At 49.5% G+C, this 27,622-nt stretch overlaps 10 protein-coding genes across 10 annotated transcripts; 5 read left to right on the top strand and 5 right to left on the bottom strand.

Annotated features, from left to right (window-relative positions):
* Positions 1-236: 236 nt before the first annotated feature.
* On the bottom strand, positions 237-4,941 carry BO79DRAFT_225961 (MRX complex DNA-binding subunit; the record flags this gene model as incomplete). The annotated part of the gene is made up of 15 exons (XM_025683762.1): positions 237-296; positions 941-2,050; positions 2,081-2,240; positions 2,274-2,444; positions 2,481-2,546; positions 2,577-2,586; positions 2,623-2,671; positions 2,708-3,931; positions 3,965-4,063; positions 4,094-4,291; positions 4,334-4,498; positions 4,535-4,564; positions 4,601-4,630; positions 4,695-4,778; positions 4,840-4,941. The coding sequence occupies 15 exons, from the start codon at positions 4,939-4,941 to the stop codon at positions 237-239; spliced, it is 3,558 nt and encodes a 1,185-aa protein (XP_025542275.1).
* A 1,224-nt stretch (positions 4,942-6,165) lies between these two features.
* BO79DRAFT_252266 (uncharacterized protein) lies at positions 6,166-6,480 on the top strand (the record flags this gene model as incomplete). Its single annotated transcript, XM_025685912.1, has 2 exons — positions 6,166-6,393; positions 6,463-6,480. 2 exons carry the CDS (start codon positions 6,166-6,168, stop codon positions 6,478-6,480), a joined length of 246 nt encoding a protein of 81 aa, XP_025542274.1.
* A 1,459-nt stretch (positions 6,481-7,939) lies between these two features.
* BO79DRAFT_168545 (GATA transcription factor LreB) lies at positions 7,940-9,707 on the top strand. Its single transcript, XM_025679433.1, has 2 exons — positions 7,940-9,551; positions 9,626-9,707. Exons 1-2 carry the CDS (start codon positions 8,117-8,119, stop codon positions 9,670-9,672), a joined length of 1,482 nt encoding a protein of 493 aa, XP_025542273.1. The 5' UTR covers positions 7,940-8,116; the 3' UTR covers positions 9,673-9,707.
* A 794-nt stretch (positions 9,708-10,501) lies between these two features.
* BO79DRAFT_168542 (putative Phosphoserine phosphatase) lies at positions 10,502-12,070 on the bottom strand. The gene is made up of 7 exons (XM_025679432.1): positions 11,898-12,070; positions 11,626-11,751; positions 11,558-11,571; positions 11,415-11,491; positions 11,059-11,361; positions 10,853-11,001; positions 10,502-10,794 (listed from the first exon to the last, which is right to left on the bottom strand). The coding sequence occupies exons 2-7, from the start codon at positions 11,711-11,713 to the stop codon at positions 10,631-10,633; spliced, it is 795 nt and encodes a 264-aa protein (XP_025542272.1). The 5' UTR covers positions 11,714-11,751; positions 11,898-12,070; the 3' UTR covers positions 10,502-10,630.
* Positions 12,071-12,355: 285 nt separating this feature from the next.
* On the top strand, positions 12,356-13,905 carry BO79DRAFT_190289 (tRNA (adenine-N(1)-)-methyltransferase; the record flags this gene model as incomplete). Its single annotated transcript, XM_025680723.1, has 4 exons — positions 12,356-12,469; positions 12,560-12,706; positions 12,775-12,845; positions 12,919-13,905. Exons 1-4 carry the CDS (start codon positions 12,364-12,366, stop codon positions 13,903-13,905), a joined length of 1,311 nt encoding a protein of 436 aa, XP_025542271.1. The 5' UTR covers positions 12,356-12,363.
* A 1,021-nt stretch (positions 13,906-14,926) lies between these two features.
* Positions 14,927-17,459, bottom strand: BO79DRAFT_75262 (CCR4-Not complex 3'-5'-exoribonuclease subunit Ccr4). Its single transcript, XM_025689697.1, has 2 exons — positions 16,292-17,459; positions 14,927-16,230 (listed from the first exon to the last, which is right to left on the bottom strand). The coding sequence occupies exons 1-2, from the start codon at positions 17,352-17,354 to the stop codon at positions 15,044-15,046; spliced, it is 2,250 nt and encodes a 749-aa protein (XP_025542270.1). The 5' UTR covers positions 17,355-17,459; the 3' UTR covers positions 14,927-15,043.
* A 66-nt stretch (positions 17,460-17,525) lies between these two features.
* Positions 17,526-17,854, bottom strand: BO79DRAFT_252261 (uncharacterized protein; the record flags this gene model as incomplete). The annotated part of the gene is made up of 2 exons (XM_025685911.1): positions 17,526-17,701; positions 17,767-17,854. The coding sequence occupies 2 exons, from the start codon at positions 17,852-17,854 to the stop codon at positions 17,526-17,528; spliced, it is 264 nt and encodes an 87-aa protein (XP_025542269.1).
* Positions 17,855-22,480: 4,626 nt separating this feature from the next.
* Positions 22,481-24,194, top strand: BO79DRAFT_207792 (class I SAM-dependent methyltransferase). Its single transcript, XM_025682248.1, has one exon. The coding sequence runs from the start codon at positions 22,755-22,757 to the stop codon at positions 23,952-23,954; it is 1,200 nt and encodes a 399-aa protein (XP_025542268.1). The 5' UTR covers positions 22,481-22,754; the 3' UTR covers positions 23,955-24,194.
* BO79DRAFT_75232 (electron transfer flavoprotein regulatory factor 1) lies at positions 24,067-24,934 on the bottom strand. The gene is made up of 4 exons (XM_025689696.1): positions 24,779-24,934; positions 24,532-24,675; positions 24,447-24,459; positions 24,067-24,227 (listed from the first exon to the last, which is right to left on the bottom strand). The coding sequence occupies exons 1-4, from the start codon at positions 24,822-24,824 to the stop codon at positions 24,179-24,181; spliced, it is 252 nt and encodes an 83-aa protein (XP_025542267.1). The 5' UTR covers positions 24,825-24,934; the 3' UTR covers positions 24,067-24,178.
* Positions 24,935-25,677: 743 nt separating this feature from the next.
* Positions 25,678-27,088, top strand: BO79DRAFT_285745 (uncharacterized protein). The gene is made up of 5 exons (XM_025688392.1): positions 25,678-26,087; positions 26,154-26,179; positions 26,236-26,267; positions 26,315-26,484; positions 26,544-27,088. Exons 1-5 carry the CDS (start codon positions 25,734-25,736, stop codon positions 26,898-26,900), a joined length of 939 nt encoding a protein of 312 aa, XP_025542266.1. The 5' UTR covers positions 25,678-25,733; the 3' UTR covers positions 26,901-27,088.
* Positions 27,089-27,622: the final 534 nt, after the last annotated feature.

Below are 27,622 nucleotides of genomic sequence, written 5' to 3'. Positions count from 1 at the left end.
AACCTACGAAACCGAAGGCAGCGAAGTCGACATACCCCTCCAACGAGACGCCATCATCCTGAAGATCATCATGCGCTCTGCCTGGCTCCACAACGCCATCTCAGAACTAGCCGCTACAAGCCCATCGGTATTGAAGATCTCCGCGTCCGCGACCCGCGAACCATTCTTCGCTCTCTCCGGCACGGGAGGCTCGTTCAGCGAGTCATCTGTAGAATTCTCCGTCGAGAATAGCGGGGCTAATGGTCCGGGAGGTGATGCAAGAGGCTCAATTGATGAAGGGTCCCGTGCGAAGAAAGCTAAACTTGCGCCGACGGTCACGGAGACGTTCCTTGTCAGTCCGCCGTCGTCCATGGGATCGCGTCTTAAGCAGAATTATAAGTTCGCGCTGATTCAGAAGGCGGCGCGTGCTATGGCAGTGGCTAATAAAGTGAGCATTCGTGGGGATCGCCAGGGGGTATTGAGTCTTCAGTTTATGATTGAGTTTGATGCTAATGGGGCTGGTGGTGTACGGCCGCTCAAGGGTGGTCCACCGCCTGTTGTGACGTTTGTGGATTTCCGGTTTGTGCCGTTGTTGGATGATGAAGACGGTGATGATCTGGAGTGAGTGGTACTAGAGAATATATGGACTGTATCTATATAGTGGACTTGATGTGAAATGTCAAAAAGCAATATAGTGTTCTTTTTTAATTCCCCAACGCCGCCTCATGCTCATTAACCATACCAAATACCAGGTAATTTACATAGAACGTAACTATAAGATCGCTGATCAAATCACTCTTCCTTCCCAGATGGCGAGGCCTGCAGTTCAGGCCATAAGCGGAAACTCGAATTCGAAGAGTGACCAAATCACATCACCTGAACAAGACAACATTAGTCCTGAAATTTCACTTCACAAATATAATCCACATTAAGGGTAAAAGAGCTGGGGCGGCAAACATACCTCAGCAATAGACTGCCTCTCAATAATCGACTTCTGCTTCTCATTCCTCGAGACCCGATAATAGTAATCACTGAAGTCACCGCACTGCATATGCCGCAAGAACTCCTCGTCATGGGTAATGACAATAAGCTGGAAATTGGCCTGTTGCTGTCTAGTCCTAATAATATCATGTAGCGATTCCGCAAGCGAGCGAATATTATCACGGTCAAGATTGGTCGTGGGTTCATCAAGAGCAATCAGGCCGCAGTTGACACCGAAGCACTCCGCAAGAGCGAGTCGGATGATGATACTTGCTAGCACCTTTTGACCGGCACTGCAGCGGCCACGCATATCCATTTCTGCGCCTTGCTTGACCATGCAGACACGGTAGTTGTAGGAGCGGTTGCCCTTGGCGTTTTCGTTGTCGGAGCGGATGAGGATGGTGTCGACGTCTGTGCCTCGGTAGGTCTTTTGCCAGAGCTCGCTGATGATGGCGTTAATTTCTTCCATTTTGAGCCCGTGATATTTCATGATGGCTTTGTCGAGGGCGCCGCCGTACCGCGCTAGGTCGTCCACTGCGGCTTTGGTTGTTTCCACCTTGATGTGCGCTTCCTTGTATTTGCTTGCTGCGTCTTTGTAGTCGGTATTCCAGTCTGCGAGGAGCTGCATCAGTTGATCGTCCTTGCCTTTCATCTCGCCCATTTTGCTGGCTTGTTTGGCGGCGAGCGCGTTGTGTTCTCGTGCTCTGCGCTCGGATTCTTCTTTGAAGCGGCTTCGGTCGACTTCGGCGTTTTGCGCCGCTAGCTGCTCGATCTCTTCGGTGACTGCGTCGAGAGATCGGGTCGCCTGGCGGTATGTCAGGTTGTCGGCGTATTGGCGCTTGGTGTTCTCGCTGTCCTTGAGTTGAGCAGATATCTTGTTGATCTCTTTAGTGATATTGGCTTGCTCGATTTCGAGATTGCTGATCTCGTCCTCGATGCTTTGCAGTTCACGCTTGCTGCGCTCTAGTTGATGAGGGCCGCCTCGCTCGTTGTAGGCGTCGATCTCCTCGTTTGCCAGTTCAAGTTGGTGTATATTCTCGTAGAGGTGGGATATCTCCTGCTGCATGTCCTTTTCACGCGCTTCGGCACGCTGGCTGATATCGTCGTACTTGGCTTGGACCTTGAGAAGTTCAGGGGTTAGATCTTCAATCTCTTTGTCCGCCTTTGCAATGGCTTCGCGTTGTTGGTTGTTGAGGTTCTTGTACTCTTCGATACGAGCCAGGAGGTCTGCCTTCCGCTCGAGCTTAAATTTCACGTTGTCGAGGTTGCTCTTGACGTCTCTGAGTTGCAGCTCCAATTTGTTCATCTCAGACAATGTTTGCTCCTTCTCGTGAGTGAGTTTCGACAGAGTCTTCTTCAAGGCTCTAGACTTCTCGCCAATGCCCGCAATTTCATCCTGAATATCTTCCAGTGTACGAGAGGCATTCGTATCGTGCTGTTTCGAAGACAAGTCCTGGACCTGGGAGCGTATGGACTTGATTTCACTGTCGTATCTGACAATAGTATTGACCGTCTTTGACAATGACTCGACGTCCTTCTTTTTATCGGCCTTTTCGCTGACTATCTTGTCGTTCTCTTCCAATTGGCTCAGGAGCTTGTCTTGTTGGGCAGTATACTCTTCTTCCTCTTTCTCCAAATCTGGAATTTCTGTCTGCTTCAGACGACACCAGGTATCGTAGGCTGTGCTGGCCTCGCGGGCGGTATTAAGGTCCTCTTCGAGACGGGGTATTTCGTCATCCTCCATCACCCGTTTCGCTCTTTTCACTAACCCCTCTAACTTGTTCTTGAAGGTCTGTAGCTCGTTTTCGGTTCGGAAAGTCCGCATGCACAATCTGCACATGCTTGCCGACTTCACGGTGTCGAGACAGTCGGCCATGTACTTGCTGACTCCGGCGTATTGTTCAGCGTCCTTCCTGGCAAGATCGAGCTGGGCTTGACGCTCTTTCAAAATCTCAGGGTATTCTTCCGGTTCGTCATCGACGGCATCGCGGATCACTTTGATGCACTCCTTGAGTTCCTTCTGTCGCTGACTTAATGTTTTCTTGACGCCCTTCATTCTGAACTCCACCTGCTCGAGTTCTCTGCTGACTCCATCACGCTCGCGCTCTGCCCTTGAGACGTGTCTGGACTCCTCCTCTATGACGTGCTGGTAGTCCTGCTCTAGAGATTCAGGGCTCCAGTTGGCGTTTACAAATTTTGTCAGTCGTTCACCGTGAGCGCCTTTCATCGTCTCCAATCCGCGCTCCCGTTCTTTCAATTCCTTCTTGAGGTGGTCTAATCGAGCCAAATCACCAGCCTTCTTTGTTGCCTCGATGAGCTCAGTATTCAAGCGCGAACTCTCGTCCTCAAGGTCGCGAATTTGTGAGTTCACATTCTGAATCTCCTTGTCCCAAGATGCGGATCGTGCGCGCTCCTTGGCTTGGTCCAAACGAGATCCGATGTCTTCAATGTTCGACTCCAGGGCAGCCTGGACGCCTTCGTCCACGTTGATCTCGTTGAGTTTTCCTTGATAGGTGGCTGCTTCCCTATCATTCGAGGCAATCTGTCGCTTGGCTGCGTTTTTGCTTTCCTGTAGCGCAGACTTCTGTTGTCCGATCTGGTTAAGGGTTGCCTGGACGTCACGTAGTTCATTTTGCGCCTCCTTCTTCACCCGTTCCAGTGCCAGGTTTTGATCTTTCAGAATTTTTCGCACTCTCCGCATGAACTCATCAACGTCTGCCTGGTCCTCGACATTATCGTAACCACGGATATTGTGCGCTCGAGCGACCTCTTTCGTCATCCTCTGTCGCCGCTCGACCTGGCGCTCGAAGTTGGCTTTGTCGTTCTCAAACTTGCCATACTCTGCTTGCTTGACTCCCAGTCTTTGTCGAGTTTGCTCTATCTGCTCTTTGAGCTCCATATAGTTCTCCTTCTTGGCTTCTTCTTGCTGCTGGTACTGAAGCTGCCTTGACTCAAACTGCTCCAGGTTCGACTGAAGCCACTCGTCGGAGTCGTCTAGCTCAACCAGATGTCTTTTGAGATTATCAATAGTCGTCCGAATACTTTTGGCCTCAATGCGCTTTCCTTCGAGCGCACCCAAGACCTGGGAGTAACTTTCCGACTCCTTCCACGCCTTATCAGCAAGATCAGCCACCCGGCGCATTTCCTGAGAGAGCTGGTGTGTTTCTTCGCGCAGAGCTTCGATTTCATCCTGAAGCTTTATTGATCGTTTCTCTGCACGATCGGCCTTCTCCTTATCCTCTTTGGCATGTTGCTCCATGATCTTGTACTTAGCAAGCTCCTCATTCTGCTTCTTCCGCAAAGACTTGATGTTGTCGATCGCCTTCGTATACTTCATAGCTTCGAAGATTTCATCGAACTTCTTCTTCAGCACCGAGGGTTCACTCATCGGCCACAAGCTCTCGTCCTGGTGACAGAATATAACGGAGTCCAGGATCGCCTTCGATACGCCGAGATACTGAGGCATGATCTGATCCAGCTCCGCCACGCGGGAGGAAATAGACGTCCGCTCACCATCCTTAACCATCAACAACTGACCCTCTAGTGTCTTTTGCTGCCGTGTTGTTTTCTTCACCGTGAGTTGTAGACTCCTCGTAGCGACCATCTTCGCGCCTGACGTGCCTTTAAACGACAGTTTCACCTGGGCCAGGACTTCCTTCTCGCCACATAGCTGCCATAATATCTCAGCACGTCTGTCCATCCTACTCAATACCATATCTTATAGAATCGCGTACCTTCGGATCGTGGATGAACGCACCACCCTTGCTGTTGGGGGGTAAATCGCCGGTGGTCGCATATTTGAGACACTCGATGATAGTCTGCCCCCAACTCCATTAGCCTGACAACCTCCATAGTACCATCATAAACCATCCATCATACCGTCTTTCCAGATCCATTATACCCAACAATCAACGTAAGCGGCGTGTGAAACTGGATCGTCTCGCTGCGCGTATTATCGAACGACCGAACACTAGCGCCCATCACAAGCAACTGTCAGCAAAACACTCCTATACATCTCTCCATCCAAATAAATTATAAGAAAGGAGCACTCACCCCAATATCGACAACTTATCTATCTTCGCTGCGACAAACAAACCCCCGATGATTAGTACCCTCGATCGTTCACACGACCTCCGCGGAACTTACACCTGCGGAGGGACTGATTAGTAAAGAATGTTTGTGGCCGGATGCAGAACGAAATCTCACATTATGGAAAACGTCACTTCACAATAGAAGGGTAACAAAAGAGGGAAGAAAAGGCCCGGTCCGTTTCCACGGATGCGTAAGGGTAGGTGGCAGGCCTGCAAATCACACCTTCCCCGTGATATTCTTTCTCCACTCGGGATAAAGAAAGCGTGCCGGATAGATAGCGAGCAGCTGCGCTTGGGATCGGCGCGTCGGTCGACGCGGGGAGACGGCGCGAGGTCACGTGTATGGGCGGTCAGTTGGGGGGTGGTGGATATTGATTTGGGATGTATGTTTTCTACGGAGTAGATATCACCACTGGGATGGAATGGAGTAGGGGGCGCTTAATGTTGTGGGGAAACTTTGGTAAATGAATTATTGGATGGTCTGTAGCTTGCTAATATATTTTTTGGGACATGCTTTCCCTTCCTTGGAGGGACTCTGTACTTCTTCGTGGAACTTATGGGGACGGACGCTCCGTTCTTGGTTGGGTAGAAGAGCCACGGGTAAGTTGACTACATGGGCTATACGAGGAAGTTCTTGCTGTAATCTTTGTATATAGGTATGTAGAAGATTCCCTGCGCAATATACCTGCGTCAAGCAACTTGATATCAGGCTGGCTGCAACAGATGAATCACTGGCAATCCTATCTGGGGGTTTTCATGTTATTTGACAGCATCTAATCGGGCAATGCAAAGACTAGTAGATTGTGTGTTGCTACCCCTACCTCTTCGCTGTATGCCGTGTTGCACGTACCTCTAGGTTCAAAAGGCTGTGCCTCAGATGTAAATAGCGGGCATGGCCACTATGATAATATCGACTGTAGATTCTTTGGGCTAGAGCGGTTACTCAAGTGCACATAGGATCGATGTTGCGAACACCAGGTGTCACATACAAAAGGCTCACCTTACCTTCCAGCCTTCTCTGGTTCAAAGCCCTCTTCTCTCCAATCTATCCTCTCATCAAACCACCCCTAGTCCACTCGCCTTCAGATACTGTACCAGTTTACCTCCATTCAGGATGTTTTACTTCAAGAACATCATCGTTCTCTTGTGCTTGTCCTGTCTCTTCTTCAAGGCTAGCCTGGCCACTTCTTCTGCCAACCCTACCGAAGTTGCCAACGTCGATGATGTAGTTGCCGGGAATATTGGCACTGCAGCCGTCAATAACCCTAACGAGGCCTTCGACGATGTCGACGGTAATGGCATGTCCATGGCTATCACAGATGTCGAGGAAGAGTTGAACTCTGTAAACACCATCCTATTTGGCTGGTGGGATCAATGCTAACCGAGTTCAAGAATTACCGTTTCTGCGAAGGCAGATGCAGCGTTTTGAAAGTGTGCAATTGCCATGATAAAGATTATCATTTCTGTGGTTGTCACTATCATGGACTGAGGTGCAGGTGCAAATACTAGTTGTGATTCAACAGTAAGTAAGATCTTCCAGCTGAGTGGTGCATCAGCAAAGCTGATGTTGTCTTTGGGAAGTAGCGGCCGCCAAGCTTCCGTTCCTCCATGTGCATGTTGTAGTTGCTTCTGACGTGTCGAAGAAGATAGACGGTGGGGCTTGGCTAGTCATGGCCTCGGTCTCAGAACATGTGGAAGGATCCTGGAATAGTGACGGCAGTAATTGTGGTTCTCAGGTTCCCTGGTAGGGCCTTCACATTGAAATTTTTATGGCAAATTGTCAATTGAAGCAGATTGTTTATGTTAATGAATCTTCAGATACTGTGGCACATAAGTTTATATGGGCTATATAGAAAGAGCTATGGTATCAGCCATATCTGACCGTCTCGTTGCTCTGCGTAGTAGCTCGTCATCTGTAGTAGCGTAAGTGGGAGGTGCATTCATCCTTTGTAAGGCTGGAAGGAAGAACATGGCATGAGCATAGTATCAGACTCCCCAAGACAGGGGGATCATCCCGCCGGTAGGACATTCCGGGTCTGGTCTGCGCCTGGGCTCGCTTAATACTCTAGGCCATCTCCACCAGCACTTAACAGAGTCCAACGTACCCGTTCGCGTGGGTGCGGCGGTGTGGTCTGACGTCTGCAATTGCACAGACGGGTGACCGTTAGCATCTGCAGCTTCCCAGCTTTGCATGTTCTTTCAAGGCGGGATGGATTGTAAAGGGCGTTCGGTGTGGATATCCCACGGAGAATTAAAAGAAGGCAAATGCGGATTGCAGGCTCCTCAAGGGACGATAGTCGAAATAGTCGATAGATAGTCGATAATTTCATCTATTATTGATGCCTGATATCAGCCCACGAATGTTAAAATTAGTAGATGGCGGCGCTACGCGATGCACGTCCCTAGCGGATCTAACGGAAGCCAGATAGTCAACCCATGCTTGACAAGATAATCCCACACCACACCACGCAGGATGATGTATGCTTCAGGGATGAGGTGATCGTGACGGGAAAGGAGTAGGAGTAGAGGGCCAGTCAAGAGGGATAGAATCCAAGATAACCCATGGGGGGTATCGCAAGCGGAGCGCAAGCGAAGCAGCAAGAATACCCAACTTTGAAGCAATGAAGCATCGACCGGGATGCCCCCTGCAGCAATCATACAGACATACCGACCTGTATTGTACAACGGTACCTGAAAGTTTCCCGACGCCGCAGCAGCCCACCAATCAGCAGCCCGGATAGTACGGAAATCCCCGGGAAGCCCCATCGGCGGATTTGATTGGCAGCCGCAGTGGATCCCGCGTGTCGGTGCGATACCAATGACGATGTGGCCGACCAAAAGTACAAGAATTGACAGCTCTACTGGATTCACCACCGCGGTCATGTCCAGAAAAAGTCCAAGAAACACTGCTCACTTACCCTCTCTTCTTTCTCTCTCTATCTTTTTCCAATCCCTTTCTGTATCATATTCTTTATAGGGAAACCTACCGAGTTTTTCACCCCCCCGGGAAGAAGAGTCCCCACCACCCCGGCGATCGATCGATTTGATCCCCGCGCAGCCTAGCGATGGAACTCGAATTCCATCAAGGACGAAGAGTGGCGCAGAACCAGACTCCGTCCCAGGCATACGGTCTACGAGCCCCAGTGTCGAACTCAAAACCACCGGGGCCCCCGTATAGCATGGACGCGCGGAGTATTCCTCGCTCGATGAGCCGCGGCGCCGCTAATCTGCTTCAACTCTCCGCTTCCGCTACCATCTCTTCTTCCGCTGCTGCTGCTACCACTTCAACGACTCCTGCCACTATCACAAGCACAGTTCCTGCTCTTGCTTCCACACCTACAACTACTACAGCGCCAGTGGGAACCAGCAATCCCCACCACCCCACTCCCGACATAGGCCCTGCCGGCACCAACAATGACGGCTGGTCTGCGAGAGTACTAGACGAACTGAAAGACCTGCTCCTTCTCCTCAGTCACGATGGACAGGTTCTATACGCGTCACCATCATGCTCCGAGGTGACGGGTATTGAATCGCACATGCTAGAACAAAGCGATTTCTCCCGTTTCGTCCATGAAGACGACAAGCCTATCCTAGGCCACGAATTGGACGAGTGCATCAAGACCGGACGCGAAATCCGATGTCACTTCCGGCTCTGTAGGCCTGACAGTAGCTCCTGTCTATTAGAGGCGCATGGACATCCACACCTAATGACGACCGGATCTGCTTCTTCTGCGACCGCAGAATCATCCCAGCAGCTGCAGCAACAAAAGACAGTCTGTAAAGGGATATTCCTTGTCTGTCGACCATATCCCACGCGGGGTTCACAGTTACTCGATTCGTTTCTGGAACATAAGATCGAGAACATCCGGCTGAACCAGCGCATAGCCCAATTGAAGGAAGAGGAAGAAGAGGAGTTGAATTCGAGACCAGGGCAGACGTCAACAACAACGACAACCAGCACCACTACCACGACAACAACGCGCCAGACGTATGTATCAACGACACAAACCTCGTTTGCGCAACGAGATACATCAGTATCTGGAGAGGAGAATGAATCATCCGACACATTCACTAATACGGACGACGCCGATTCGCGATCATTTCTGGAGCAGATTGGGGATCGGTTGCCGCAGACTGAAGACATGTCCCATATCGACGGGATTGAGGTTATGACGGGTTTGTACTACGGAGAAGGAGAAAGATCACAGGGATTGAGTACGGGGGTCCGTCATGGCCGTCTGGTTCGTTGTGATGCGGAGCAGCCGAACACCGTTGCTGCCGGTTCTGCTGCTGCTGCGGCTCCTCCAAGCGACCAACAACAGCAGCAACAATTGCAACAGCAACAGCCACAGCAAACACAGTCCAAGAATCCTGCAGAGGCCGTTGACAGGAAGAAAAGAATGAAAGGCGAGTATATGTGCACGGATTGCGGGACGTCGGACTCACCCGAGTGGAGGAAAGGCCCGGAAGGACCAAAGACTCTGTGTAACGCTTGTGGCTGTGAGTTTCTCCCCCTCCTTGATCATCTGACTATTTAAACTTCTGTATCGGTACTGACATTGAAATGTGATCAGTACGTTGGGCCAAGAAAGAGAAAAAACGCCAGGATTCAGGACCGTAGCAAGTAGTCGGTGGGAGGGGAAACGCAAAGAAAAGGGAAAAAGGAAAAGGGTGGGGCTTGCATTTGTATGAATTGTCATTTACTTTCTACTGCTTTGCTGCTGTTGCATTTGCCAGAAGGGGCCAATTTACCCCTGCGAGGATACCCCTGCTTATGTACTCCTTTGTGCATTGTGCTTTTTCTTGTTCTCCTCGGTAGCACATTTTCTTAGCGGCTGCGCTGTCACAGCATTTGCACTTATTGTGCTCTTCTCCTCTGAAGTGAGCAGATATCATGACTTTATGCCCGACTCACTCGAACTATATTCAGCTCAGATTGCAACTTAACTTACAACTATAATGAAGTCCGCGTGATACACGTGCGCAGGATAGTATACAATTGAGTCTCGAGAATGTAGATGTAGGGATACGATAGGATATCTGGATGGAAAGAACCAAAGTAGATAGAGGAGTTTCAATCATTTGGAAGCAGATTTCAAGATAGGTCAATATACTATCAGTCTTAAATCGTCGTTAGCTATAAGCAGGGAATAGGACTATAAGTTGTCATAGTATAGATTCTCTAAACACAGTAGAAACAATGTCTCAACACTCTTCTAGAGTCCAAGCTAGACTGCTATACCGCTTGTTTCCTCGCTACCTAAATTGTTAGTTAACAATATAAAGTATCTCAGCTCAAAGCCAATTTATTCAAAAGAAAAAGAGTCAGTCATAATGTGGTTGCTGATCAGGGTGGGATTAGCAGTGACTAACCCTTTCAGATATAGCCTCCTAGAACCCTACACAACTCCGTGCAAAATACAAATAACGCGTACTGATATGCAAATCATCACTTCTATTAACTAATCCATCTAATCATCATGATATCTAAACTAGTACTATGTCCCTGGTGCGTATATACTCAAGCGATCTATATCTAACAGCATGAAAGAATGATATCTTATCTTAGCTGCACCGCATCAGTTCTTGTTGGCTCCCTCGTGGACTGCAGTCAGTCCATCCTGGGCAACCTCTTTGACCGAAACCTTGCCACCCAGAATATCCTTGGTTGTAGCGAGAATCGACTCCCAGCTCTCGAATAGCGTGAACGGAATCTTCTCACGCTCGCAGAATGTCACCAAATCTGGAATAGTCAGTAATCACAGAATGCAAACCAGAATGTCGGATTTTGGTAAACGTACCCTTGCCCTTCTTGGCAAACAGAAGATCAGTCTCTGCAGCGGCTGACAAATCGGACACGCCATCTCCTGCGTACAACAAGGTCGGGCGCACACCGTCCGGCAGTGCGGCATAGGGCTTGATTTCAAGCGACTTGTCGTGGCCGAAATGGCTAGCAGTATGACGTCAGTTCTGGCCCAGCGACCGGTTCCAAGAAGATTTTCCTTACCTATCGTCATGGTACTTGATCTGCCAGCCACCCTCGGAGTTGATGTCCTTGCCATCACGGCTCTCAACCTGATTGGCAACGATGTAGAGGTGATCGTCCGGTTCGCCGCCCAAAAGCGTCTCGAAGAGGGCGCTGATGACTGGAATCATGCCGGAAGACAACACCACGATCGGGACGTTGTTCTCCTTGGACCATTTGTAGAATTCCACGAAGTAGGGGTCCAGCTTCATGTTCTTCTTGAGGTACTCGATGCATTCGTTGTAGGGGGTCTTGATGCTGTCCAACATGTCGCGAAAAGCGTCACTTCGCAATAGGGGTTAGCAGGGTGTCTACATATGCTGTCTGTACTCACATACCGGAAGCTCATGGTGCCCTCAAGGACGGCCTCATTGCCTTGACGACGCTTTGCGCGCCCGTAGCCAAGGTTATCGATCTTGTGACCAAGTGTCAGTGACATGCAGGTTTAGTGGTGTGCTTGTAGGTTGTAAAGGGTAGATACCATAGCATCATTGCCTGCATAGAGTACTTAGCTAGTGGGCTTGCTGTGCGAACTTCGTCTGTACCTACTGTCTTCGAGGGTGATCGTTCCATCGAAATCGGTGAAGAATATAAGCTTGGGGTTCGTTTTCATGTACGGTAGCGTGGTAACAGTCATGATGAAGGCCTGGTCGCTTTGATTTCACGGCGATATTTCTGCAGTATCGGTGTTAGTCTCCAGTACCAGCTGTCATATAGGAACTGATTAAAGGGCGCGATCTGTTGTGCATGTTGGGGTGATGCTCAAAAAATATACGACGGCAATAACTCTGTCCCAGAGAAATGGAACAGGGGAAACAAACCTAAATCAAGGACGGCAGAGGATGGGAATAAACCGGTCGGATATTCGGGTAACAAAAGGAAGGAGAAAGATGTGAACTTAAGAGAGAGAGAGAGAGAGAGATAGAGCGATTCTAAGTAGAGAGAAGCAAAGAGAGAAAAGAAGAACCCCGCGGTGAGAAAGCAGAGAGACTAGACTCGATCAAGTGCAAAGGAGGGACAATCACCACCAACGATGGACCCATGCGGAGTTCCCCATAATTTCCAGCGCGACACTAAAAGCTGGAATTGTCCTCTTTTCGGTGGAGCCAGTCTTATTTCCCTTGTCTAATGCTAATTTTCTGACCATTCTGGGTCTAGCCGAACCGAGTATCTTCCCGGCGAATCTCCAAATCAAAGTCCCGAATTTTTGATGCTCGATCTTTTCGGCGCCGATACTTTCTCGGACACTTGATTGAGGGCAGTACTCGCTCCGAATCATCACACGCCATGGCTCGTCTACTGCAATCATTGCGTCGAGCCTTAGGCTTAACATCTTCCACTCCTGTCCCTCGCTATGCCCGCTCAATCGACACCAATTTCTCCGTCTTTCGGGGTATGTCACACCTTTTATTCGACTGAACGCCGTTCGCTCGTTCACAGTTTGCGCGCCATCCCACACTAACAGATTAAATCCACCACTTAGAGGGAGATAGAGTGGTGGTCCATGGCAAGTCACCGCTACTAAGCAAACCCTTGCGGAAGGGTCATAAATCCGACACTCGTCGCGGACAATTGGAGCACGACAACATCATCGGCCGGAGGGTACGGGATCTGGTTCAGGCGCGGAAAGGTCAGTTATATTCTTCATTCCAATATTAACCTAGCCGGGCGCATTTTAATAATCTCCATTGAATACAGGCCCTGAATACCGACTCTCCCTCCCTACCCTCGAAGAATATGTTGCCATGACCCCCCGTCTAGTCACGCCGGTACGAATCTAACTACACCGTCGTCAACGAGCACCACGACCACCCCCCAATCCTCATTAACGCATGCCATTAGATCTATTCAGCAGACGCCAACCTCATCGTTTCCCTCCTCGACATCCACATCGCACCCCCAGCCGAAGGAACAGACACACCGCCCCTTGAAATCCTCGAATCCGGCACCGGCCACGGCTCCCTGACCCTACACCTAGCGCGCGCCATCCAAGGCGCCAACTTTACTCCTCCACCCCTCCCCCCAAGCTCGCAAGTCACATACCTACCCACCAAACCCGGCGAGGTTCCGACCCGCAAGTTACAGCCGCCCGCAGATGGCGCTTCAGAAACGACCGTGGACCCCGACCAGGAGAACTGGGACGCCTGGCGCTCCCAACGCAAAGCAATCATCCACAGCGTCGACGTGACGCCCAAATCCTCCGTCCACGCCGAAGGCATCGTCCGCGGTTTCCGTCGCGGCATCTACGCAGGCAATGTGGACTTCTACGCGGGGCACGTAGAGGACTGGATCGCAGAGCAGAAGAGACAACGCGCACCGACAGGCCTCCTTTCCTCGCTCAAGAAAGATGAGGTTGAGCCGTTCCTCTCCTACGCGATCCTGGATATGCCCTCCGCGCATCTACGGATTCCCCACGTCGCCTCCATCCTGAAGCGGGACGGCATTCTAGCTGTTTTCATGCCGAGCGTGACGCAGATCGGCGACTGTGTGGAGCTCATTCGTCGGCAGAGACTACCATTCGTCCAGGATAAGGTTGTCGAGCTCGGAAACGGGATCAGCAGTGGTCGGCTATGGGATATCCGGCACGCGGTGAAGAAGTCCCGGGATAATGTGTCGGTGGCTTCCTCCGCCGAGGAGAGTTCCGGTTCAGAGGAGTCCGTCGAGACGGGTGCCGTTGAGACTGGGTCTGCAGATGTTAGCACTGAAGAGAAGACGCCCAAGGAGGAAGACAGTGTGCTTGTGTGCCGGCCAAAGGTTGGCGCACGGATTGTGGGCGGTGGCTTTGTTGGAATCTGGAGAAAGATAGAGGAGGATGCGCGGAGGAGCTAAGCTGAGCTGAGCTGAGCTTTGTTCAGTCACGCGTTTTGTCTATCTACCTACCTACCTACCTACAGTATTCTTGGATACCCATTTGTACCATAACATGCATATCATAGAAGAAAGACCTACCTCATGTACTATTACTCAAAATTCATTTACAAATACGATGAAATCATACAACACACTCCATTATTCAAAAGAGCATACACACATGCACTCACCGAACTACAATCTACAACCTAGATAGTAAGAGACCTAATAAGAGGAAATCAACGAAATAACTAATAACAGACTTATTCAAATATACTAGTAGCAAACGCAATACCCCATTCCCCATACTCAAAAACAACAACAAATGTCAAACCGGCCACCCACTCTCTTTCTACATCAAGAAGAAAAGAAATTCAACGAACAATAAGCTGAGCACGTCAAGCGAATCCCAAACCAACGAAGCCCAAACCAACAGGCACGTACGTAGTAGAAGTAGTAATCGCCTAAGGATACAACGAGCACATACACACACACAGAGGTACAGATGAGACCGATTCGCCCGCCTAAGTGCAAGATATTGAGATGAGATGAAGAAGGGTTAAGAAAGGAGAGAGAGAGAATCCGTTCGTGAGATTCAATCTACAACAAATGGAGAAAAGCATGTTGGCAAGTGAAGAGATAAAAGTATCGTCGTTAAGAAGAAGAAAAAGGCATAATCAGATCCTAACACATACCAAAGCTGGGAGGAGGAACGTCGTAGTAGTAGTAGTAGTAGTAGTAGTAGTAGTAGTAGTAGTAGTAGTAGTAGAAAAGAGAGCGTAAGAGAGAGAGTGAGTGTGTGTTGCGTGAGATAAAGCAAAGCTGCTGCGCCGGTGTGACTGACTACTTTCCAAAGATGATGCATGGATACGCAGAGTTCCATTTGAACGAGAGTCCGCTGGGCGACAGCAGTAAGCAGAAAGTAAACTCACAAGAATGGAAGGAAGAAAAGAAGAAAAGAAACAAAATGCAACAAGAGCATGATAGCGTAAGAAAGAAAAAGGAGTAAAAAGAGTTAACACCACAGACACGCGAAAGGCCCCCAAAGATTCCGAGATAACAAGATGAACCGGCTACACAAACACCAGTCTCGTAAGATTCAACATGCACCGTCCCTTCAATTCCGTTGCGGCCCAAAATCCGCTTCCACAACCTTTCCCTTTTTCCCTTTAACTGTAAACTCCGCAAATAATGCGACATGATCACTTGGAAAATGAAAATTGGGGAACCCGGGCACCTTCTGCAGATAATCCTTGTCCACCTCCCCAAGTAACGCCGAGACATGAAGTGTGTTGGAAGTATACCAAATATAGTCAAGAATATCCTTGAAGTCCGGAGTATAGTTCGTGAAGCTCAGCTCGCCAATCGAGTTGTACGCCGATTTCAGCTTGAACGGGTGCGTCATACCGACCCGACTAAGGTTGCCGTAGAGCCTCTTCTCCAGGTCCGGATGGGACTCCGTGAGCCGGCCGTGTGCGACCAAGTTGTACGCTGCCGACCCAGGCGCCGAGTTGAAATCACCGCACATGAATAGCGGGATCTGATCACCACTGGCATACTCCATAGACGGCGCAGGTTCAGGTGGAGGAGTTTCCGATTCACCTTCTGCTTCCGAGAAGCGGAATGCAGTCTTGTCAGTACACGGTGGGAATTTCGCGTACTTCTCGGAGAGCTTAGTGATCTCCTCCATCAAAATGGCGGTCTGAATCAACTTCACGTCCTTGAAAGCAGGGTCCCAGTAGAGATGCGCGTTCACGACGATGAAGCGGGAGCCTGTCAGCCGGTTCTCCAGGAAGATGACTACCGCAATGTGATCCTTCTGCCAGAGTCTGTTGTAAATGTCATCTTGACCCTTGGCATCCGGTCGCCGCACTGCTGTTTGACCGAAGTTGATCATCTGCTTATCGAGAAGGATGAACTTGCTTCCCTTGAAGAAGGTGGCACAGCCATCGACCGACTTCGCTTCCTCCTCTTGCATACCCATAGCTCTACCTCTAGGCCAGTATACACCCTTGTAATCGTTATAAGCCAGCTGCTCCCGGAAAAATCCATTGTAACTGCCTTGGTCGATTTCCTGCAGACAGATAATGTCCGAGTCGTGAGACCTCAGCTCGCTCAGGATAAGCTCGCGTCTGAATTCCCAAGAAAGGACACGGGACGGGGTATAACCGAAGTGACTCGGGGTTGCGGAAGAGTCGCAGAGGGCGTTGTGGGAAAGGACGGTAATCTTCTCGATGGAAGTGTTGGAGGAGCTAGCGGTCTCATCCAGGATGATCCAATCTCTATCCGGGGGAGGAAGATGCACTTTTAGGAAACGAAGTTAGTATGAGGTGCATGGTGAGAGCTTTGAGTCGTGAGCACAAACCTGGCATTTCTTCCCTCAGATACCGGACTAGGGCCTTGGTTCCTTCCTTGATGATCTGAGACTTCAAAATATCATTCAGAGGGTTCCCTTCAATTCCCAACATCTCTAATCTATAAAGATAACCCATCTCGAACGGAAGCGTGCGAATGTTGTTATCAAACAGGAGGAGCTGCTTCAAGCTTGTGAGCATACCGATCTCTTCGGGGAGCTCCGAAATATCATTGCTCGACAGATCCAAGTGGGTGAGCTTCCGCAGTTGACCAATCGCCGGAGGGAGCGTCTTCAACTTGTTGTGATTGAGGTACAATTTCTCGAGGAAAGTATAGTGAAACAAAGATGTCGCAAGCGCGCGGAGACCCTGTCCGCCGAAATCAAGAGCATGCCAGCCTTGCCGAGGAGCAGGCTTGGACTTCACCAGGCCATTGCGATCGCCGCTCCCATTCTCTTGTTGCTCAGGCTGACTGGGCGCAATCTGGATACCCTTGGTTTGCTGTGCGACGGTGCGGGCGTAATAATGCGGGGAGCTTGCCTGCCGTGACTCCGCAGCCAGCTGAAGTTGCTGCTGCCAATGTTCGTTCATGGTCTCGTCAATATCTTCGTCCACGTTAACATGAGCGCCATTCTGGAGGGGGCCGGGAGTGAAGTGCGGAGTGGCGGCAGCCAATGCCCCACTGGAGAAGTTGTGCTGGTGATTGATGCTATGAGAAGCTTGGTTGTGATGGGCATGGTGATGGGCCTGCTGTGCGGGGTGGGGGTGATGGCTCTGCGATTGGAACTTGGGGATCTGCATGCCAAATCGCTGGTGGGCCTGGCCGCCATTCATCATGACATGCTGCCCTTGGTGGGTTTGTGTATACATCGTAAAGGGATTCAAGGCAGCAGCTTGGTTGATCGGAGGTGAACGTGAGGGAGAAGGAGTGTCGTGACTAAATTTTAGTCTTCCAGTGGGGGAGTTTGTCCCGTTGCGTACGAGATGACGTTGGTGAGAGTGCTGTTGCGTTTGTGTTTGGAAGAAGAACTGCCCGGCCCCAGGCTGCTGGAACCTGTAGGTACCATCTGCCATTTAACGTGGCAGACGAGACCGTAGGTCGATCGGTTGAATGTTCCTAGGGTAGGTTGAGGCTGGCAGGGTTGGGCTCGGGGAGGCGGCGGTGGCAGGAGAGAGAGGAGTCGGGGATCGGATGCGTTCTCTCCTTCTCTTCAACATGGGGTCCTGAAGCGGAACCACCCCAATCTAAGGATAGGCTGGAATCACAACCGCAGCAATTTCGCCAATGCTGGTTGCACACGGTTTCGAGATGCAGTCCTGGGGAAGGTCGAGATCGGGAAAGCGATCGAGGGTTGAACGATACGGCGGGCGTCGGGCGACCGAGACACAAGAGGACGGACGACGAAAGTCTGCTGAGAATCCTGGGAACAAAGTCAGGTTGGACTCTCAGAGACAAACTCGCTGGAGGAGAGTGAACAATGCGCACTTGAAAATAGGTCTGAAGACGTAGCAAAGGCGCCGGCAGCTTGTTGGGATGAGACACAGTCGCCTTGACGCTGCGAAGTGGTTTGCATCGAAGGCGGGAGGTCGCCGGTGTCACGTGATGTCACATCCGGCGGGCGTGATTCGCCGCCAATGGCAAAGCCAAGACCAGCCTTGACAAGCACACCTCCAGACTTGGGTCTTCTTCCCTGAACAAGGATATCTCCCAGCAAGCAGGGGATGTTCTGAAGTCAATAGACAACGTCTGTACAGATTATCTATCTTTTTCTCACCAAGTGAGCATCGCTACCCTATTAACCTCCCCCAGGAGAACGGCAACCGGACAAGATCTCAGCATCGGTCCTTCACTGCCCCATATTCCCAATTATTGAGGGGACTAGGCGATCCGCGGGGGTCACTGCACAAGTAAGGAGGTCCCTCAGCAGTCAACAGCCCACACGCATTCAGAAGTATCGAAGATATGCTACATCTTGCTTTTTGCATGAAGCATATCCGACTAAGACAGCGTCTACATTTTTCTTCAAAATCACAACTGTCACAACCATATCACCCTACAATGACTTCCACAAGCCATGGAGGGACTTGCCACACTATCTTATCTATATTAAACAGGCCATATCGCCTGTGCCAACACGCTCCCGTGACCCTATGACGGAGCCCATATCAAGACCACACATTCCTTGCACTGACACCACAGTGGCTCACTCGCTCGGTTGCTTCCGATAGGCAATGCAAGAAATATTTAGGAGGGCTATATGTTACTATTATGCTATATAGCACCCCTTTATTGCTTTCGGTCACTGACCACTTGGCACTATCTAACTAATCGAGCAAGGTCCCAACTAACTCTGGACACATTTCAGCTAATTGTTGGGTGAGCGCAAAAGGGGCCCATGTTTCCAGAACGGTCTGAAGCGTTCTTCTCAGCTCTTTGTAAAAACCGAACCCCTGGTAGACGAGCACCCATCCCCTTGCAACCCAAAATGATGCCAAATGCATGTGTCTCACGTGAAAAATACGAGGTCGTGGGATACTTAAGGTGTCTTGGTGGGTAATGATCCTCGTATAAGCCCCCAGCCAAGCAGTGTCTCGACAACCCCAGGACGTGCTCTGAGCAGTATCCATCTAGACTACCTAAAAAATCCAAAATGTTGCCTAATTTCTGCGAATAAACGCTCATTGTCGAAAAACGGGTAGATATGTGTCACTGGAAGTTAAATTCATACACAAATTGCCACTTGTACAATTTGTACCCCATATGTAGTAGCCAGTCGTCAAGGCTACAGCAAACCCCCTTTCTGGGGACAAAGCAGGGTTTTCAAGTGAACTGGGATAATACTATACCGCATTCAAACTGCCACCAGCTTCGACTGTTATGCAGCAAGCCCTGTCTGTCAAAAATAATGACAAGCAGTAACCGTTAGCAAACCAAACCCCCTCCTTGCTGGAACCCCAGGTGCATCAGGAATGCATAGAAACATGCCAGCCACACATACATACACCTGCCACATACCTGCACGCCGGACTCGTTCTCCGAGGTCAATGAATGCCTATGGCATCTATTTGCGACAGATGATGAAATACTCATCCCTTGCAATGGTTCAGTTGGTTCCGAATTTCGACATGTAAAGTCCGGGAGGGTAATCACTGATGGTAGAGACTCTCCGGCACAGTAGACCGATCTCTGTGATATTCTTAATCGCTAATCGCTTTATCGATTGAGACTAAGTAGAATCGTTAGTTAGTAAGATTTCGAGAATTAATCTGTCCTTTCATCATTGCTTGGCCTCCGTATGCCAAGGACTGAACTCTATTTGTACACTTTTACTCGGTACTTCTATAAGGTTGCTAAGAGCAAAGCAGCTTGGCTTGCGATCAACATTAGCTCCGGAGATCATGATGACTTGTATCTGTAGAGAGTTGGCACTGATTTGGTATACATATGTAGTAGTCTCGTTTAGCATAGTATACTAGTTAGTATAATCGTGTTCGAGTTTATCTAGTCTAGTTGCACTGCCATTCTAATTAACATCAGATCGTCACCCTTGGTCATGGGATCATGTGAGGGTCTCACAAGAGTAGTAGTCAATGGTTGTCTGGATGACATAGTTAATCGGTAGAACTGATTTGCTTACAAAGGGATTAAAGGGGTAAAACTACGTATGTAGTTAGAGGAAGTTGGGCGATTGTAACATAACCAAGTCGCTGGGTAACCATGTCCAAAGTATAAGTGCAGTGTGTGAAACCGCATGCACGAGGATGAAACTGTTACACATTAGGTTCCCCGGCGGTAGTACAACAGTCTGTACGAATACTGAAGCATGTTAACAACAGAAGGCAGCAGGGAACAGACTTTAAGAGATCTAATCACATCATTCAATGCTGACAGCTCTAGGCAGGTTAGTTTCCACCCCGCACCAGCCTTCCAAAACCAGCACTCACTATCAGAAACCTCCGACTGGCGGAATAAGAACCGATGTTACAGATTCTGACACCTTAATAGTTGCAAATATGACAATCCATAAGCTGACAGCATCACCACAACGACATGGAAAGAAACCTGTAACAGTTCATCGACAAAAGGGGAAAGAAAAGGGGGTGACGGGGGGTGTGGAGGAGAAGAGATTGGCGCCTAGAAAGAAGAAAACCACCAGAAGGACTACGGAATAAGCCCAGACAGACTTGAGCTCGGAAAGAATGCCTAACTAGTCAATTAGTAGTGGAATGGATAGTGGTTAAAAGAGCAATCTCTGACAGGGCAACAAGTGACCCGTGCAAGCACGTGTCTTTTCAGGTTTGAAAAGTGGCCCCGGCATGCATAATCATCCTGGGTGGGCGGCGGAGCGTTGCGGCCGCCGTGGGCCAAAATCCAACCAACAACAATTGGATTATTATTTGTTTTCTCCATTGTAACTAAGCAGTAAGTACTAGTAGTGGTTACTAAATAGTTATCTGTCCTTGGGCTTCTGGTTGGTGGTTCATGTATGTAATTTTCCCCCTTCAAATGTTTGTCAGGTGGAAAAAAGAAAGGATTATTCCAGCCGACAGATACTTGCTTGGTCGGGGGAATTAATCCTGGTAGGATGGAACAGGATCTGGCCTTCGTTAACAAATCTGTTACGATGCACTTTACCCGTTTGTTGGTCTTCTTCCGAGATCCATCGGATTAGAGTAGTTAGGGTTGGTCAGGATGGAAAGTCAACGAGTGAGTGGACGCGTCGGCAGCGCCATCGTTACTACAAATCACTGCTAGGATTCTTCAGTCCCACACGGCTACCCAAATTTGTTCGTTAATATTGTTAAAATTATCAAGTTGCTAACGCCAAAACAATCATGATGTCAAGGAGTCAGTCGCTAATAGCCTAAGAGAGAGCCTGAGACTAGGCTAGACGGGTCTTAGAATCTTTCCGTCTCCCTAAGGGGGAAAAGAAAAAGAAAAAGATATAGTTAACTATTTCTTTTTAGTTAATAATTCGATATTTTAATATCTGATTTGACTTTTCTTGATCAACAACTGCTTCCTTCTCCGCCCCTTAGTCTAACGGACGGATTCCGTCAGAAAGGCAATTTTTCTGCCTTGTGTCATCAGGAGACTTGAGGTGACCCATCTAGGAAGCTCAGCAAGTCAGCAGCATCTGCCGCGGTTCTTCCAGTTCCGTGGGATGTCGGCATGTCCGGGCAGGGCTCTATGTGGGCTGGCCTGTGGATTCGGGCGTCAGAACTTGAGTGGGTGACCCGTGAACTTGGGTAAGGGATGAAGCAGGGTACTTCGCAGTGGACGTGCCCAGTTTCATCATTACTCCGGCTATCGTTATCAGTCCTTCTTTTTTGTTAGCAGCTCTGCCGGCCAGATTTTGGTTTAACAACAAGAACCACGGATGACATTTCCTCCGCTGTAACCTTGATTCTTGTTTGGACCATTGAACTTATTCAGTTCCAGACAAGGGGCCCAGTTTTGGGCGGTTCACAGATAGCCGAGACCACTCGAAACGGATCTGAAATACGGATTCAGCTCACCTTCACCCGGTAACCTCTGCGCATGTACGGATTCTGATTCTGCATAAGAGAGATCAGATGGCACCGGGCGGAACAGTGAACGCAAATAATCGAACCAATAACCCGTAGCTCGGGCTGTTGATCTTGGATGCAGCTGCAGGAGAAAACAACAGTCATTGGTATCAGATCAGCAGGGCTTATGCGGGCGGGTTGGTTAGTATTTGTGTTTTGTTTGAGGAGGAGCATACTTGTAGTGGTGGTGGGAGCTTTTCCGCCACCACCAAGCGGGCGCATTCGTTCAGCTCCATCGTCCGGAGTCTTTCGGCAGATACCTTTTGTACCAGGCGCCGACTTTGAGTAGTGAAAAATCAACTTAGAAAAGTAAATAAAAGTGACAGATTAAGTTATGTATAGTATATACGGAGCGAATCCACCCAAAACGAGGATGTGAAATCGCTCAGTTCGGGGAGGTCGCCGTCCGGAATCCCGCCAGAAGATTAGCGGCAGAAAGTAGTAAAAGGCAGTCGCAGTCATAGTGGAGTGGCCCTAAGGGGGGTTCATTTAATCGAGCCGGGGCGATTTCGTTTTCGGTCACGATGTGGTTTTTGCCCCCCCTCCATCGTCCTCTCCCTCTCTCCTCATTATTATTCCTCATTCCTCCTCTTCCTCTTCCTCCTCCTCCTCCTCCTCCTCTTCTTCTCCCCGTTCTCGCTTCCCATGGGTCGAGGCCGCCTGGAACTGTATCCGGACTGCCTCACTTTCGCTTCCCTCCTCCTCCTCGCCGCCCCCTCCGACTAGCGTTTGTTTCACTTCGCCTCCCACGCTCTTTCCCTTCCCCATTACATTACCATGTCCATATTAATCGCGTCTCTGCCCCGTCCGTGATCGATCTGCGTCGCCATTGTCGTATGCAAGCATGCAAATCGTTGTTGCTAGCTGTACCAGATCGATGACAACCCAATCTTCGCTGCCAAAATGGATATGATGTCAAACGGGCCTGCGACTTTTGCGCCTGCCGCAACTTCAGGCTCCGATCTCCATTCGACTACCAGTTCGACCGGCCCAACCCTCGCTGCGACATCTACCTCTTCTTTAACCTCCCTCAATGACTACTCCAACTTTCCCCTGATCCGCCAGGGCGATCGCACATATCTTAGAGACCCCGAAAATAACTACCCTCTCCCCTGCGATCTTCAGGAGATCCATCGTCAGACCCTGCGCTCGCTCATGCTCATGCGCGTGTTCGGGGGTCCATTCTGCAACCCCCACCTCGCCGACCGACCCCCAAAGCGGGTTCTGGAAATCGCATGTGGTTCAGGCCTCTGGTCCAGTATGAGCCATGAATATTTCACTCGACGCGGCCACCGCAACGTGTCTTTCCACGGTATCGACATCGTCTCCGTCGCCCCCGATCTGCGCAAGAAAGGTGTCCATTGGCAATTTCGAAGGCACGACCTTCGGAAGCCCCGCCTGCCTTTCCCCGACGATTATTTCGACTTTGTCTTCATTAAGGACGCAGGAATGTGTCCAGCTAGTCCGGCGCTGCAAGCGTCGGGGTTAAGCGAGCCACTGAGGGTGCTCAAATCCGGCGGAATTCTGGAGATTTGGGACTCTGACTGGGTCTTTCGATCTTTGCTTCCCAATCCTGCACCCGCGCGCAAATTGGCGTCAAGGGAACAAGAGACGGCCGATGCGACCGCGACCTACACCTTTTCTTCCGCAACTCCGTTCACACGAGTTCAGAACAAGTTTCTCCAGGACTATAACTCCTGGGTCGAAAAGGCCTTTGACCGACGCAAATTGACAGCCTTGCCGTGTGCGACAATTGGTTTGTCTTTTAACTCAGAAGTCGACGTACTAGAGAACGTTGATAGTCGCCGCATCGCTATCCCGCTAGGCGAACTACGGTGGGAACGTGAAGGTCATGGGAAGGATCCGGTCGGCGCGTCACGCAGACAGTTGACCGCAGATCAATTGTCCATCCGGCGCACGGCCCTTTTGACCGTAGTTCAGATGATTGAGGGCATGGAGCATATCCTCATGGAAGCTAGTGGTAAGACCAGAGATGAATGGGACAGGTGGTGGGCTGCCATGATTGCCGATCTGTTCCAGAAGGGAAGCCTCGCGAATGGGGAGTGCTTGGAAGTAAGCGCTTGGTGGGGACGAAAGAAATGAACCGTCTTCCAGCGAAGAGGATACAAGCTCAATTGCCGGTATTCTGGCGAACGCGGGAAAGAAAAAAAAAAAGACACGGAAAGCGTCGTGACCATTGGTCTCTCTCATATTGGTGATACCCCACTTTTTTCTCCTTTCAGTTTTCGCATATATATATTCCTTGGTGTAATATTCTTGAGAACGTGTTATTAAGGCTCCATGGTATTTTGAACGGCCGGGATCATTTAATTTTCATAGCGCTGTTTCAAGGTGCGATATCGCTTCAAATAGTACCTGGGCGCTTTTGGTCAGCATTGGTGCTGACATTGTCGAGCCTGATTTATCTCGATAATTATGAGACGATGAATATTCGGACGGACATGGTTGATAGGCAGAATTAAATATAGATGTACTAGTACTTGGACTTTTATGCTTCACCGTTTGTAGATAAGGGATTGCACGCAGTCTGGCGCCGACGTGATTTCGGTAAGGGAGGGGCACAAGGTAACTCACAATGCTTCGATTTCTGTAGAATAGAACCAATTATCAGCTTAGTTTCAATATCCTGGCAAACAATATAAACATGTGTCAAATGTACCCTTTTTGACAAATTCCGCCCTAGCAATCCCTTTCCGGATCTGCTCCTCATTATCCAGATGCGCTTGGCTGGAAAATGCTTTATGTAACCTGTTCCGATAATATTCGTAGCCTAGGGGATAATTGCGACCAAGGAAGAGCAGCTCTACCGATGGCGTGGAGTCAGCCTGCTGGCTGCGAGACAGTCGATACTGAGAAGAAATGACTGGAAGATGGTAGCATGCGTGAAGTCGGGGTGATGCACATACCCTTGTATATATGTATGACCTGCGCGCGAAGTTCTGGATTCGTCATATTGAATGGGGTTGCCAGTCAATGAAATAGGGGGACCAGGACTCTCCGAAGGAGGTGGGAATGTGGAGGAGGAAGAAGTTGTTTGTCTCTCAGCTCTAGGAAGAAGTTAGCCGGAACACAACTAACTACCGGTGACGTCGCACGGGCGGAATCCTTACTTGTTGCCTCGGAGGGGTAACCGTCCAGTAAGCACTTATTATACTAGCTGTTGTATAGGTCGGGGATTTATGATGCTAAGTAGGATTGGATGAATGACTTTCTTTGGATAATACTCAAGAGAGACAAAGTATCTTTCGAAACCTTGGTGATTATTGGTATTTGATGATCGTAATGGGTGGAGATATATCCGAGTGTCTTAAGTAGGTTACCCCGAGAAGTTTCTTGAAATAATGACGTTAAGATTTGCGCAGTTTTAGTATAATACATCTAAATCGACTGCACTGGTTAGTTATGCTGGTCAATAGGAGGATGCATGAAATACTGAAACACATCTATTAAATTGTGAATCACATAGGTTGCTGAGCGATCGTCTTGGTTGATATTCAGGATGTATATATTCTACTTACTAGCCTCAATCAATCCATGACCCGAAGCTGGAACAGCTACTAGTAGCGTGATGGTATTCAGTAACGCCTGAATATTGTAAATAAAATACTAAGCATTGTATACAGACCATCACAAATCAAGTATCGGATCTCACCATAGGGCTTATCTTAGAAAGCAAGCATAGGGGTAACAAGCAAGCACCGGCCATGTCAGCTTGCGGAGAGAGGGAAACAATGCGCGGGGCTAGCCGAAGCTCCAACCGCCCGGACAACTAGCCGAAGTGAGAGAAGCTCCTCGGCTGGGAACAGCGACATCCTGACAATTGACAATAACTAGCTTCGCCTATATTTCCAATTCATAATAATGTCGCTTCAAAGACTCGGAAGGCGACCCCTGGCTGGATTTGCCGCTCAATCTTCACCACTTACCACTCGACTCTTCTCCGTCTCGACCGCATTCCGAAATGCCCCCGTTTCCGCCCCCGGAACAACGCCAAAGAAGCCTCACACCATTGATCCACGATGGCTGACCATGACCAAGCGAAGAATCGGCAGATGCATGATGTTCGGATTAAAGCCCCCGCAGATTCAAGAAGCCGGGGAGATCCTACAGCAGATTGCGAGGGATTGGCGAGAATTGATCGCTGGCAGCGAAGGCTATTTGACAGATGAGACACGAAGGGGGCTATTCCAACAGAGCGTTGCGTGGGGAGAGATGGTATGATATATAGTCACCTAGTGCATGGCAGCTTACATATGGCATGATGCATATATGCTAATGTAGGCGCTTGCATTGGACAGGACAGCATGGTAAGCCAGGAACTTCTTTCAAGCAACAAGTGATGTCGACTAACTCGTGAGTTTAGGGTGTGTATATTTCTTTTCAAAGCAACATTGGGTCAGTGGATTACAGCAAGGGGTCTAACATCATGAGCGTCTGATTAGGACATGTGAACAACGTCACATACCCCCGATATGCAGAGACGGCGCGCGTGTACTATACCCGCAACTTTGCCATGCATCTAGACCCGGCCCATAAGACAGAGTGGTTGAATCTTGTCAGCTCAAAGGGCATCGGACTCATTCTTCGAAGTATCAAGATTGACTACAAATTTGTACGGTCTTCTCAGCTGAGATATAGGACTGATCGCTAATACTTCGTCTCTCTTTGCAGCCCATGACCTACCCCGATAAAGTTACGGTATATCATAAGCTGGTTCACGACCCGACATCCCCTGATGCACCTCGTCATGGGTTCTATCTCCATGCGATGATAGTCTCCGAGGCTCGCCAACGGCCCGCTGCCCGCGTTTCCGAGGACCTGGTCATTTATGACTACAAGGCAATCAAGAAGGCGGAGCTTCCCCCGTTTATCATGGAACAGTTCAAATCCACCTGGGATCTTCAAGAGAAAGCTAAGAAATTCTGGCAGGAGCGCATACTTGATATAGAAACGAGGGTCCGCACATTGGAAACAGAGAGCTGGGACCGGGAAGATGCGGTCGAGGATACCGGATCTGCGAAGCAGTGATGGAGCAGGCTGATTTCCCGCTTTCGGGCAACTTTGCAGACCGACAGATCTAAGATCGACAATGTACATAGTAAATGGGGAGGATCGAGCGTAGGGCACTGGCATAGATTCTGCTACCAAGCGCGTACTGTAAGCACAGGGGTGCGGTAACGTATGGAAGCTTACTGGTAATATATCGATCTACACGGCATACAGTATGCGTATTGATACTAGCTGTATTCCATCACTTCAAGTCTTCCTCGGCGACATAAACGTTCATGAGGCTCATCATCACAGCTTGAACATAATTTTCTTTGTACGTCTTCACTTTTACATATTAGATCTGACATAACCCGAGACCTCTTCATCACCTCCCATCTCACCCCAGAATGGCATTTGTTCTTTCAGACATCCTTTGGAATGAGGTCAGATCAACGATGGCCATTGTCTGTCCGAGGAGAAGACTACAACGATCGAGGTCGAAACACAATACAGAGCTCAAGTTTCTTACTGTCTTCATAAGTTCGCTGACGATAGACTGCTACAAGCTTCCCACCAATTGCGTCCTCCAGCCTCATATCGGTTTGTGGGCTGATTCGAGGCAATGTCATTATTTTACCATCTTACACCACTAATTGATGGTGCCTTATTTCTCAGAACAAGTGGGCGAGACAGAAGATCAATTTTGTGATGGCTAAGTTTCACATGTCCTCCATAAGGCGATGGAGCTCGGCGACACCATG

This window comes from Aspergillus costaricaensis, assembly GCF_003184835.1.
Source record: "Aspergillus costaricaensis CBS 115574 unplaced genomic scaffold BO79scaffold_7, whole genome shotgun sequence".
Classification (NCBI taxonomy): Eukaryota; Fungi; Ascomycota; class Eurotiomycetes; order Eurotiales; family Aspergillaceae; genus Aspergillus; species Aspergillus costaricensis.
Note: the sequence above shows the minus strand (reverse complement) of the source record. Positions and strands in the feature narration are given on the sequence as shown.

Coding starts and splice junctions, on each gene's coding strand:
- BO79DRAFT_168545 (XM_025679433.1), top strand. CDS start 8,117: ATGGAACTCGAATTCCATCAAGGACGAAGAGTGGCGCAGAACCAGACT. Junction 9,552..9,625: donor TCTGTGTAACGCTTGTGGCT/GTGAGTTTCTCC, acceptor AAATGTGATCAG/TACGTTGGGCCAAGAAAGAG.
- BO79DRAFT_168542 (XM_025679432.1), bottom strand. CDS start 11,713: ATGACTGTTACCACGCTACCGTACATGAAAACGAACCCCAAGCTTATA. Junction 11,362..11,414: donor GAGGGCACCATGAGCTTCCG/GTATGTGAGTAC, acceptor CCTATTGCGAAG/TGACGCTTTTCGCGACATGT. Junction 11,002..11,058: donor ATCAAGTACCATGACGATAG/GTAAGGAAAATC, acceptor TCATACTGCTAG/CCATTTCGGCCACGACAAGT.
- BO79DRAFT_75262 (XM_025689697.1), bottom strand. CDS start 17,354: ATGGCAGATGGTACCTACAGGTTCCAGCAGCCTGGGGCCGGGCAGTTC. Junction 16,231..16,291: donor TCTGAGGGAAGAAATGCCAG/GTTTGTGCTCAC, acceptor GTTTCCTAAAAG/TGCATCTTCCTCCCCCGGAT.
- BO79DRAFT_207792 (XM_025682248.1), top strand. CDS start 22,755: ATGGATATGATGTCAAACGGGCCTGCGACTTTTGCGCCTGCCGCAACT.
- BO79DRAFT_75232 (XM_025689696.1), bottom strand. CDS start 24,824: ATGACGAATCCAGAACTTCGCGCGCAGGTCATACATATATACAAGG. Junction 24,676..24,778: donor GGTCATACATATATACAAGG/GTATGTGCATCA, acceptor CGCCATCGGTAG/AGCTGCTCTTCCTTGGTCGC.
- BO79DRAFT_285745 (XM_025688392.1), top strand. CDS start 25,734: ATGTCGCTTCAAAGACTCGGAAGGCGACCCCTGGCTGGATTTGCCGCT. Junction 26,088..26,153: donor GCGTTGCGTGGGGAGAGATG/GTATGATATATA, acceptor ATGCTAATGTAG/GCGCTTGCATTGGACAGGAC. Junction 26,268..26,314: donor TCTTTTCAAAGCAACATTGG/GTCAGTGGATTA, acceptor GCGTCTGATTAG/GACATGTGAACAACGTCACA.